Source organism: Lynx rufus, unplaced genomic scaffold, assembly GCF_022079265.1.
Source record: "Lynx rufus isolate CCGP_SWC_20201006 ecotype Redwood Valley unplaced genomic scaffold, mLynRuf1.p SCAF_17, whole genome shotgun sequence".
In the NCBI taxonomy this organism is placed as follows: domain Eukaryota; kingdom Metazoa; phylum Chordata; class Mammalia; order Carnivora; family Felidae; genus Lynx; species Lynx rufus.
In genome coordinates, this window is record NW_025814831.1 from 38,369,623 (window position 1) to 38,383,309 (window position 13,687).

Genomic DNA, 13,687 nt, shown 5'->3' on the forward strand with positions numbered 1-13,687 from the left:
CTATATAGAAATAAATTTTTAAAATGTTTTTTTAATGATGCCTGTAATGTAATTGTTGAAAAACAGAGTAAAGATTCACTTACAAGTAATTTAGTAGATTTTGTTAGATTCATGTAAGGGATTCATTTATTCGTCCAATAAATATTTGAGTGTCTACAATGTGATACGCTTCCCAGGAAGGTGGTGGTTAAAGAACTTAAATTCTTCAAAATTTTTAGCTGCACATTCAGTTCTTACTCTCTTTAGGAATTGTCTGTACCTTCAGCCCTTCTTCTATTCCACAGTATTCTGATTTAGAATTTTACATAGTTTAGAACAGTGCATTGTACTGTTAACTTCACTGATCCATGACAAAGTCATTGAACTTCTGCACAATGAGGACAATGGCAAGAGTTTGAGGATATACTGAAGTCTTAAATGTAGAAGGCAAACTTAAAAACTTTTTGAATAGTATACCTTTATGATTTTGTGGCAGAGAGGGCTTTCTTAAACAAGATACAATGATAAATATGACTACATTAAATTTAGAACTTCTCTTCACTAAAAGGTGCCATAAAGAAAATGAAAAGGCAAGCTACAAAATCCAAAAAAGATGTTTATAGAACATGTTATTGATAAGAGATTTTATTGATAAAGGATTTATATATGAATACCATATGAAAAAAATCATGTAAATCAACAAGAAAAAAAATCTAAAAGAATGGTTACAAAAAGACACAAATATACATTACAGAGAAAAGGAATAACTCATAATCTTATAAAAAATCAGGAAAATGCAATTTAAACATCAAGAAATGCAGAACTGATGGGATGTAAATTTTTACGAACATTTTGGAAATTTTTAATCTTATAAAATGGAACATGCACATACCCTATGATTCTGCCATTCTGTTTCTAGGAAACTCTTGCCCACACCAGGCAACATTGAAACAAAAAAAATGGTTGCACTGGTTATAATATTCCTGGTTGGTTTAAGAAGAGATCTAATTAAGAAAGCACTCAAGCTCAACCATAGCCAATAAACTAATCCAAAACCTATGAACAACTTAAATGACCACCAGTGGAAGAATGAATAAGTAAACTGTATAATCACACAGCGAAGTATTACACAGTTGGGAAAGTGAATGACCTACAACTACATATAAGGAATGAATCTTGAACTGTGCACTATATAACATTTTTATAAGCTCAGAAAGAAGCAAAACTAGATCATTTTTTGTTTGTTTGGAGATATGTGATGAAAGCTTTTAACAAGTGCAGTAGAACCTTGGTTTGTGAGCATAATTTGTTCCAGAAACATGCTTGTAATCTGAAGCACTCGTATATCAAAGTGAATTTCAAGAACCATTGGCTCAGTTATGATCGTGTGACATTCGGCATCATGTACTACTTGTATTGCAGGACGTCACTCATTTATCAAATTAAAATTTATTAGAAATGTTTGAACACTTGCAGAACAAGTTATTCACAACCCAAGGTTTTACTGTATTTATTCAGCCAAAACTCAGGTTTATAATTGCCTTTGTGGAGGATACAGAGTGATAGAGTTGGGAGACAGCATACAAAAGATTCAAAGTACTGGTAATATTATTATCTTTTTTGCGGCAGTGATTTCATAGATATGAATTTTATAACTTCATACACACTCTACGTATCTTTTTCTATGTATCAGTTATTACCTAATAAAAATTTTAAGACAAAAACATTAGGCAACTACAGTTGACCCTTTAACAACATGGATTTGAGTTGCATGGGTCTACTTATATGCAGATTTTTTATAGTACTGAATGTCTTTTCTCTTATGATTTCCTTAACATTTTTATTTCTCTTTACTTTCTCTTTACTCTTTTATTTCTCTTACTTTACTGTAAGAATACAGTATATAACATGTATAGCATTAATTATATGTTTTAGTTGATGTTTAGTTATTGGTAAGGCTTCAGGTCAGTAGTAGGCTATTAGTAGTTGAGTTTTGGGGGAGTCAAAGTTATATATGAGTTTTTAACTGTATGTGGGGTGGCCACCCCAATCCTCACATTGTTTAAGGGTCAGCTGTGTAATTTCCCAGAAATCAAAACTACACATGGGGCACCTGGATGACTCAGTTGGTTAAGTGTCTGACTCTTGGTTTCTGCTCAAGTCATGATCTCATGGTTCATGGGTTTCCAGCGCTGCGTTGGGCTCCACACTGCAGGTGCAGAGCCTGCTAGGGATTCACTCTCTCCACATCTCTTTCTGCCCCTGCCCCGCTTGCATTCTCTCTCCTTTAAAAAAAAATTTTTTTTTTTTAACGTTTATTCATTTTTTGAGAGACAGAGAGAGACAGAGCATGAGCAAGGGAGGGGCAGAGAGAGAGGGAGACAGAGAATCCGAAGCAGGCTCCAGGCTCTGAGCTGTCTGCACAGAGCCCGACACGGGGCTCGAACTCACAAACTGTGAGATTGTGACCTGAGCTGAAGTCAGACGCTTAACCCACTGAGCCACCTAGGCGCCCCCACTCTCTCTCTCCTAAATAAAATAAATAATTTTTTAAAAAAGTTAAAAAAAACTACACAATTTAGGCAGGGTTTGTTAAGGATTTAAATATAAATCTTATATAGTATATATGTAGTTAGTTTATAAAAAGGTAGAATTATGAAAACATAACTTTTAAATGTTTATTTTGAGAGAGAGGGCATGCATGCACATGCATGAGCACAAGCAGGCAAGGGGTAAAGAGAGAGGGAGAGAGAGAATCCCAAGCCAGCTGTGCACTGTCAGCACAGAGCCCGACATAGGGCTTGATCACATGAACCATGAGATCCCGGCCTGAACCGAAGTCAAGAGTCAGATGCGCAAATGAGTGGGCCACCCAGGCGCCCCAAAAACATAATACTTTCATTATTATTATCAAATTAATCTTTTTATTATCACTAAATGTTTAGTATTTATTATATGGTCAGTAAAGTTTGAAAATGTGACATCTAAAGAATCTGTATTAACATTTAAAATGTGAAATATATGTTTTTAAATGTCAAAAATAGTATTATGCTGAACAACTTTACTTTTCTCTTTTCCCAGGATATTATTGCCGGGTTCCTATATACCATTTTAATCTTAGCTATCTTCTATCCGTTTGTGGACCTGATTGACGACTTCAACCAAACTCACAAATATGCTCCATTAATCATCATCGGGCTTCATTTAGCCTTGGGGATCTTTTCTTTCACTCTTGACACCTGGAGTACATCCCGAGGAGACACAGCTGAGATTCTAGGAAGTGGTGCTGGAATTGCATGTGGATCTCATGTTAGCCATAACGTGGGTCTAATGTTAGATCCTTCTCTGGATATACTACCATTAGCTCTGCCCCCCATTACCGTGACTATGTTTGGAAAAGCCATACTGCGGATCCTCATCGGGATGGTATTTGTACTAATAGTCAGAGATATAATGAAAAGGATCACCATTCCTTTAGCCTGTAAAATCTTCAGTATACCATGTGATGATATTCGAAAAGCAAGACAACACATGGAAGTTGAACTTCCTTATCGGTATATTACCTATGGAATGGTTGGTTTCTCTATCACATTTTTGGTTCCTTATCTATTTTTCTTTATTGGTATCTCTTGATGCAGAAATACTGTTTATAAGAAAGGAGGGTATCAGTTACTGATATCTAAAAATATATCCTAGTTAAAAGCCAAATCAGAGTTAGGCTTTTGCAGGAATTTAACTTAAATAATTATTTAAGTAAATTCGTAAGAGTCAGTGCATTTTATCATTGCACATCCAGATATTGTTTTAGGTGAGCTGAGCTATTTCAACACTGAGAAAATGATAAGTATCCATTTAGAATGTTCATGTAATGTTTGGAGAGTTTTATGCTGTTATGAATTCGAGTTATATATAATATATATTAAGATACATAATGTACAATTATGTATCTAATGTATGTTATATATGAAATAATATACCTAAGTTATTTTAAACTGTGGGGCTGTTATTATAAAATCAATAATAATATGCAAACAGTGTGCCGGTATATTTGGATTTAGTACAGGCACGTTGTTATTAACAGATATATTTAACATTTATTTACTATGGGAACCATTTCCTAATTGAATTGCGTAATTACTAGACCAGAATTCATATGCCACCACATAATGTTTTACTGCCTCTTTTTACACTGCCGTCACCTTTCATGTTACCCATGATGTTGAGCATGGGAGGCATTTTTAATGGACCAAATTTTCAGAAAAATTAGAGTTTTTTTTTTTTTCAATTCTGTACACTGTGTTGAATGTACTTTATTTGCAGTTGTTCTGGACATCAGTTTAATAATTCAGGTACTGAATTTTATTGCTTGCTAATTGTGCCTTTCTGTTGCTGAATTAAGAAATGCCATGTATACTGTGATACAAAAATAAGATACTATCTTTATCTTAAGTTACATATAATCAGGCAAATGTTTTAAAAATACATGTCAAACTAACAGGGCTAGAAGCAAGCCACCCTCAATTCTTTAGCCTTTGTTTGGAAAGAAATGTGGAATGGGTTAAACTTTCTCACTAATTTATTGGGTAGCTAAATGGATAAATATTTCCATTTTTGTAGGTATTTTTCTGTGCATTGTAAGTTTTAGGAACAAGATATATTTTTTGTACATTGTCTTGATTGTTTATACTGCAGGTAGATACTTCCAATGAATGGAAATGTAATTGAAATTTATAGATGGGACAATGCACACACTTAATTTATAAACAAACCGTTTTTCTAAATTATTTGGAAAGGATTGGATTTAGCAGTGTTAACTTTTAATACCCATTTATTAGCTACTTAAGGTAAATTATAAAATCTGAAAGTATCAGTATTTTAGATCCTATTATTTTTTCAATTTTTATTATTTTCACAGTGGAAAATTTGGGTATTAAACTATTCTTTCTTCTGTCTGTGCCTTTATATTTTGAAGTGTAATTGTAATTAGGTTAACATTAAGTTTATTTGTAGTAAGTTTTTCTTAAGAGAATTAACTTTCCATATAAATGAGCATCAGGTATGGAATTACTGACTTTAGTGCAATATCTGTCTGATTATCCAGAAGTATCACTTAAGATGTTTCTATTTTGGACAGCATAACTATTTGAACTCATATTTTTATAATTCCGATTGAGAATTTAGGGACATGGTAATTTTTACCAACACTGAATATGATAATTTTAAGTAAAACAACTAAATTTGGGACCTTTAGCTGTTAGTAGGAAACCGAGGCACTTAGGAACATATCGGTACGTTGGAAAATGTGCAAAGAACTTTTCTTTCAAAATGTGTTTAATGAATTGAATTTTAGGAACTATTTCCCATAATTTGGATCTATGCTATCTTATTAATTTTTATATCTAGCTTAAAAGGTATTTGAAAATATTCCATTTCTTTGTGATTTATTATTTTCTGTCCTATGGTATCTCCATGCTAAATGTATTTTAAAATAAAAGCCAAATTCAGAATTGAAGAGTATTTTGTTTTGTTTACCTTCTTTGCATTTGTTCTCTGTATTATCTGGTATTTATAAAATATATTTAGGGGGCGCCTGGGTGGCGCAGTCGGTTAAGCGTCCGACTTCAGCCAGGTCACGATCTCGCGGTCCGTGAGTTCGAGCCCCGCGTCGGGCTCTGGGCTGATGGCTCAGAGCCTGGAGCCTGTTTCCGATTCTGTGTCTCCCTCTCTCTCTGCCCCTCCCCCGTTCATGCTCTGTCTCTCTCTGTCCCAAAAAATAAATAAATGTTGAAAAAAAAAATTATTATAAAATATATTTAGGATTTTCATTCTAGCAGGCTTTTCCTCTGAAGCATCTTATTCAAAACCAGAGTTCTGTTTTCAGTAATAGAAGATATCAAAGAAAGAATTTCTTCAGGGTTCAAACTGACTTTGGGCTCCAATTGTGATCATTCTGACATTGTACTTTTAGTAAAAAGTTTCATAATATTAAGAAACATGAATAAAATGTTTCAGCAGAATCTGTGGCCAATGGTATTATAGGTAGTTGACTGCCAATTCATCGTCTCAGGCATTAGACACAGTATTAGGAACAGGTTTTTGTTTTTGTTAATGTTTATTTTTGAGAGACAGGGAGAGAGCAGGGGAGGGGCTGAGGGAGAGAGGGAGACACAGAATCCGAAGCAGGCTCCAGGCTCTGAGCTGTCAGCCAGCACAAAGCCCGATGCGGGGCTTGAACCCACAAGCTGTGAGATCATGACCTGAGCCAAAGTCGGAAGCCTAACCAACTGAGCCACCCATGCACCCCTAGTCTTGGTGCATTTTCCACCATTTAAAACAGCCCAGCCCCTAGCACTGCAAGCAACAGGATATGACAGAATATGTTTGTATTTTAGGAGGTTCCCCCCATTTTCTGAAAGCCAAATGAATTGTGAAATTGCTTTGTGACCTATACTAACCAATTATATCATGATGTCTACAACGTTGTTAGGTTTATGTCACCAAGCCCATTATCTCAGGTTTTAAAATTTCATACACTTACCTTACCTATTATGCTATTTGCAGTATTTGATTTCATACATGTTTTCAAAGTTTTTGTTACATAATGACCTTTTCTTAGGAGATATAAAATGGATTCTTTTAAAAAAAATTACCACAGGGGCACCTGGGTGGCTCAGTTAAGCGTGGACTCTTGGTTTCAGCTCAGGTCATGATCTCACGGTTTGTGAGTTTGAGCCCTGCATCAGGCTCTGTGCTGACAGGAGTTTGCTTGGGATTCTCTCTCTCTTCACACTCTGCCCTTACCCTGCTTGCTCTCTCAAAATAAAAAACTTAAAATTAAAAAAAAAAAAAAACCAAAACACAATAGTATTATTACCTCTTCAGATTTGAGGTTTTTCCTTTGTCCTGTATTAGGGGTTCTCTTAACTGAAATCTCATTATAGCATATATCAAAACCTGGGATTCTCTTGCTTATGTATTATTGGCTTCAAATGTTCTGTCTTTATGATATAAGCTCCATGAACAAAAAATAGCCTGTGCCTCTATTTACTTCTGGGTCCCTGGGACAGCAGGCATTTGATTAACATATGTTGAATGAATACTCAATCCGTAGACAGGCTATTTAGTATGTACATTTTTCTGGGGGAAAAATTCTACAACTTCCAACAGGTTCTCAAAGAGATTAATGATCTAAAAAAGTAAAAAATTATGTAATAGTTTACTTTTTACTTGTTTTAGTTGTTTTAAAACTTTAGCTTGTAAATAAATGCTTCCAATTTATCTGGTAGGAATTTTTTCACTTTTCATGCAAATATTTAAAGGATAATTTAGATTCTTGAAATGTTTTGCCTGTAATTACTTCAATGCCCTGTTTTATAGAATGTGATTTCTGTCCAAATTATTATTTATCTTTTTAAAAGTCTATTTATTTTGAGAGAAGGAGTGTGTGAGTGGGCAGGGGCAGAGAGAGAGAGAGAATATCCCAAGCAGGCTCTGCCTTCTCAGTGCAGAGGAGCCTGATGCAGGGGCTCGAACTTATGAACCAGGAGATCATGACCGAAGCTGAAGTGGGATACTTAACCTACTGAGCCACCCAGGCGCCCCAAGGTATTATTTCTTTAAAAGCAAATTTTTATTCTCTCCCTCTCTCTCTGCCCCTCCCCCACTTACACACACATGTGCGCACCCACACTCTGTCTCAAAAATAAATAAATGGTAAAAAAAATTTTTTAAAGGGGTTCCTGGGTGGCTCAGTCAATTGAGTGTCTAACTCTTGGTTTCGGCTCTGATCATGATCTCACTGTTCCTGAGTTTGAGCCCTTCGTCCCCTCCTTGGGCTCTGCACTGACAGCACAGAGCTTGCTTGGGATTCTCTATCTCCCTCTCGCTCTGCCCCTCTCCTGCTTGATCGTGTGCATGCTTTCTCTCAAAAATAAATAAACACTAAAACTGAACTAATACTCCTTCAACATTTTCCACTCTGCAAAATGTTTCAAATAGCGTTACAAAATAAATATTTTAAAAACATTTCCCTTGGCAGTATATTCCCAAAATTTATTTATGGACACAAGCTGTAAATTTTTAAAATTAACATATAATGTCTAAATATATAGCATAATTTATAAGTAACATTAATCAATTATAAACCCAAATACAGCATTTACATCTGAAATATTTTTTCTATCTTTCCTAAAAATCATCTACATTTTCCCACATTACATATGTTAAGGGGATTATAGAATTATAAAACATTTTAGATCTATATAGGATCTTAGAGCTCATATACAGCAACTCCATACCAAATTCATAAATCTATAATATTATTAGCAGATACAGGCATACCTCATATATTGTGGGTTTGGTTTCAGATCACTGGGATAAAGTGAGTATGACAGTAAAGGGAGTCAAATCAATTTTTTGTTTTACCAAAAAGTGCATATAAAAGTCATGTCTATACTGTAGTCTACTAAGTGTGCAATAGCATTACATCTAGGAAAAAAACACCCCAATTGACATATCTTAATTTAAAAAATACTTTATTGCTAAAAAATGCTAACCATCATCTGAGCTTTCAGTGAGTCTGTAATCACTGATCATCATCATAAGGAAAGAGTTTAAAATACTGCAAGAATTACTAACGTGTGACACACATACAAAGTGAGCAAATGCTGCCGGAAAAATGGCACTGATTGGTTCGACACAGGATTGCCACAAAACTTCAATTTCTAAAAAACAAAACCCAATCCCCGCAATATCTGTGAAATGCAATACAATGAGGTATGCCTGTGATTATGTGCAATCTTAATTACTTCCTCAGGCAGGCAGACTATAACTTCATGATGCAGTGTTGAACAGTTCCAAGTGAATGAAAATTTGGATGGGCTAAGAGCACTGTGGTGGGGCAAAGGATACATCTTTGGTAGAAGAAATGAGTAGAACCAAGGCGCAAAAATGGGAGTGTGTTAGACATGGTTAGCAAACAAATGCACTGCAGGTGGTCAGGTACCTGGAAGAGAGTAGTAGGATATAAAGTTGAAAAGTTTGTAAAAATGTTTAATAAGAAATTCGTATAAATAATGAAGTGTTGCCTTTCTTTACCAGTAGAAGAGCTGCAGTATTTATTACTCACTTAGCTCAGGGATGATATTACACCCAGCTTGAAGGTAATCAAAACTATTGTTTGATGGATACTTTTTGCTTCTTTTTTTTTTTTAATCTGTGATAAATGAAAAGGCTAATGTGTTTTGCTTTAAGTCTTGTTTACCTATTAAGAGGAAAAATAAGGTAATTTCATATATTAATCTTGGATTTTATATCAAGAAGCCCAAGGCCTTGATTTTGGTGACATGAGATCATGACTTCCATAGATGCAGTTAGAGGAGGAGACCCCAGTGAGTTAGGACTTTGAATATGAAGTTATACTACTCCCCTCACCTTCCAAACCCTCACTAGAGGGAAGTAAAACAAACTAATGACATACCCAGAAACCCACTAACAGACCATGAGGGAACAGGTCACGAAGATAAGGAAGAGGCTGCAGACCAGCTACAAGTAGGCTTTCTGCGTTCTACAGCGAGGACTAGCTCCCAGGGGACTCACTCTGGGCTTTCCAGCCACTCTGGGAATAACACTGGTGTTCTTCAGCGTAATTCTTAACCCACCATACTGAGACTGTGACGTTTCTTCAATGGATTGAGAGGTCACAACCTATCACACATCTGATGAACCCCAACCGCTTGAGTTATGAAAACTCTGAGGTGAGTGTGGGAAGGGTGTTTGCTAGTAGAATCACAGACACCAAGATATGTTCCCCATGTGTGAGGTAATCCCCGATACACCCATGACCACCTAATTTTCCTGATTCAGCATTATTGTTCAAAAGGCTCTTGACTGCTTCATGGGGTGGGGGTGGGGGTGTCCTATCTGAAAAAGACATAATGACCATATTGTCTTATATTTTACCTTACAGTTAGGCCTCAAACATGTTACTGGCTATTGCAGACCTGCACGTGCAGGCGTTCCATGTACACCATTCACCTGAAACTCATTCCAGTGAAACTTGGGTGACTGTTCCATGAGGCGCTTTTAGAAGTCAGAAGGAAAGATTGTAGACTTCTGCCTTTGGGGGCTTTAAGGTATTCCATGTCATCATATGTTAATGTCTATTATAAAGCTGGTTTCAGATTCTGGGCTTGCAAGCAGTGGTTTTTTTCCAGTCCTGACCTTAACACTTTACAGAATTCTTTTGTCCATTCTTGTGAAAGTCTTTGTGCATGAATTCCATTCTGCATGAAGATGCTAGTGCAAACTGGTATTGGCTTTCGTGTTCCCATCCCGTGTCTGTTTTCTCCTAAACACACAGTGACAAAAGAGGTTATGCTGAATAAAAGAAATACATTCAAGCCAGTATGTTACAGATGAAGAAATCAGAAGACCAGAAGTTCTGTTTTGATTTGATTTTGGACTCTGACTCTAATCTGCTATACCTCTAGGCACTAGCTCTGTCTTCTGTGAGACGCAATTTCCTCACATATTAAATGAAGAGGTTAGACTCGATGTTCTCTAAAATCCCTTTCAACATTAAAAGTTTATTAAACTGTTGTAGGGGCGTCTGGGTGGCTCAGTCGGTTGAGCATACGACTTCAGCTCAGGTCACGATCTCACGGTCCGTGAGTTCGAGCCCCGCGTCGGGCTCTGGGCTGATGATGGCCCAGAGCCTGGAGCCTGCCTCCAATTCTGTGTCTCCCTCTCTCTCTGACCCTCCCCCGTTCATGCTCTGTCTCTCTCTGTCTCAAAAATAAATAAACCTTAAAAGAATTAAAAAAAAAAAAGTTTATTAAACTGTTGTAGACCGAGTAAAAACAAAAGGAATATTTCTATTGTTTGTATTAGAATACTGAAATTTAATGGAAAAAAAAGAATTTTAGTCCATTTTTGTTGAGGAAATAGAGTTGAGGGAGCATATCTTGTCCTGTCCACAAAAAGTTTGTATATACTCCTTTAAGAAAGTTACAAGTTTCTCCAAAAAGGAACAATGAGTTCATTGCTTTAGGAGAGTAATAACATTGATTTGAATTACAAGGTTTAAAGTGACTGCTAAGCATTACCTAATTCAACATACTCTTCAAATAGTTCTGAATCGTAATCACCCTAAACATAGTTCTTTGCTAAAAAATAAAAGTAGAGGGAGACAGGTAGACACCAATTAACCTCAGGAATTCTGTAACTCATTGAACAAATGTTGCTAGCCATGGGGATGGATGTGTAAATGAAAAAGAGAGAAGAAAGTCTGGGCTGTGGTCAGCAGGCCTTTGCTGCAAAGCCTGCCTTTGAGTTGACTTGCAAGGTTTTGTGTTTCTTCGCAAAAACTGGTCAAAATGGTTACTATACAATCTGTTCCCAGAGTTTTGAAACATTCAGTGAAACTTTTTAAAACTTTGCATGATGTATTTTTTTTTAGAAAGTTATTGTTTGAGAACAATGTCTTTTTATACCAGGAAATAGTTATCCTGAAATGACGTTGAAAACTTCTCCCTCCCCCTTTATTTATTTTTTAACCAATACATGTTAAAGTAACAAGTCAAAAAAAAAAAAAAAAAGAAAGAAGAAAGTCTAAGAATCTCATTCAGAACTAAAACAAACAGAAGAGAATGCTGCATAAGGTGAAACTACTTTATTACAAGCATGAACCTGGTATGAACCCTGAAGATTTAAGCTGTATTTCTGAAAATAAGACCCTTGTAATATAAAACATTTTAAAACTGTAGAGCACCGTATCAAGTTATAAATATTTTTTAAAAATAAAGCCGAACATAAATGTTCACTAGAACATTTCTAAAATTCAATAATGCTTACAGCAGAAAGGCATTTCAAAAAATATTTCATAAGTTCTATTAGAAAACATGAGGTTATTCTCGGGGCACCTGGGTGGCGCAGTCGGTTAAGCGTCCGACTTCAGCCAGGTCACGATCTCGCGGTCCGTGAGTTCGAGCCCCGCGTCAGGCTCTGGGCTGATGGCTCGGAGCCTGGAGCCTGCTTCCGGTTCTGTGTCTCCCTCTCTCTCTGCCCCTCCCCCGTTCATGCTCTGTCTCTCTCTGTCCCAAAAAAAAATAAATAAACGTAGAAAACATGAGGTTATTCTTGAATGTCATTCAGATGGTTTCTTATGATGGTTTTACTTACCACTTCTCAACTTTATGACGGTGCAAAAGTGATACTTCTTCACTAGAAACTGTATATGGAATTTTGCATTCCGATCTTTTCTGAGCTAGCGATATGTGGTACAATACTCTTGTGATGCTGGGCAGTGGCAGTGAGCCACAGCTCCCAGCCAGCCACGTGATTATGTGGGTAAACAACCGATTCACTTGTAACCATTCGGCACCCATACGACCATTCTGGTTTTCACTTTCAGTACAGTAATCAGTGTATTACATGAGATATTCAACACTTTATTATAACATAGGCTTTGTGTTGGATGATTTTGCCCAACTGTAGACTAACATGTTCTGAGCACATTGAGGGGAGGCTAGGCTAAACTGTGTTCAGTGGATTAGGAGTATTAAATGCATTTTGACTTAGGTATTTTCAACTTAACAATGGGTTTACCAGGACATAAACCCGTGTTAAGTGGAGGAAGATCTGTAACTGAAATTAAATCCAAACACCTTAAGAATGTCTTCAAGGCCCTACATCATCTGGCCCCTACCTCACTCTGACTTAAAACTCTATTCCAGGGGCACCTGGGTGTCTCAGTTGGTTAAGTGTCTGATTCCGGCCTAGGTCAGGTCTGTGCTGACGGTTCAGAGCCTGGAGCCTGCTTCGGATCTTGTGTCTCCCTCTCAACCTCTCTCTCTCTGCCCCTCCCCCACTCGCTCTCGGTCTCTCTCAAAAATAAACATTAAAAAAAGAATTTAACTCTATTCCAATCACAACGGCCTATTTCTCTAACCAAGCATCACAAACTTTGCCACTGCCACCTCCCTTGACTGGAACACTCCCTCTACCTCTTCGTATGGATGGCTCCCTCTCAATATTCACATCTCGGCTTAAATAGCATCCTCTCAGTGAAGCTTTCCCTGGTCATGTTATCTAATGGAATCCCCATCTCCTGTATGGTTTTATCACATTATCTTGTAGTATATTGTTCATAGCACTGAAATGATCTTACTTGTTTGTTTTTTATATTCTTTCCTCACTAGCATTGAAGCTCCATGAAGGCAGGGACCATATCTACTATATTCTGTGCTTTATTCCCAGCACCTAGATTTAGTAGGGACTCAAGACATATTTGACTGAATGGATCTGCTTTATTATTTTATAGTGCTGTATGGTACAATTATATAAATCTATCACAGTTTACTTAACTATTATTCCATTAATGGACTTTCAGATTGCCACTAATTTTTTGCTATAACAATGCTACTCTGAGGGTGCCTGGGTGGCTCTGTCAGTTAAGCGTCTGACTCTTCGTTTTGGCTTGGGTCTCGATCTCACGGTTAGTGAGTTCAAGCCCCGGGTCAGACTCCGCGCTAACAGTGTGGAGCCTGCTTGGAATTCTCTCTCCCCGCCTCTGTCTGCCCCTCCCCTAATTGCGTGCCCTCTCTCTCTGTCACTTGCTCTCTCTCAAAATGAATAATTAAACATTAAAAACAGGGCACCTGGGTGGCTAGGTTGGTTAAGTGTCCAACTTCAGCTCAGGCCATAATCT

The 13,687-nt window shown here is 36.9% G+C and overlaps 1 protein-coding gene across 1 annotated transcript in view; it reads left to right on the forward strand.

The window, feature by feature from the left end:
* The window catches only part of SGPP1 (sphingosine-1-phosphate phosphatase 1), a 36,233-nt gene extending 30,798 nt beyond the window's left edge, over window positions 1-5,435 (forward strand). The window contains exon 3 of the mRNA XM_047079539.1: window positions 3,061-5,435. Coding sequence (XP_046935495.1) covers window positions 3,061-3,612 — 552 coding nt within the window. The 3' untranslated portion in view covers window positions 3,613-5,435. The remainder of the gene's footprint in view (window positions 1-3,060) is intronic.
* Window positions 5,436-13,687: the final 8,252 nt, after the last annotated feature.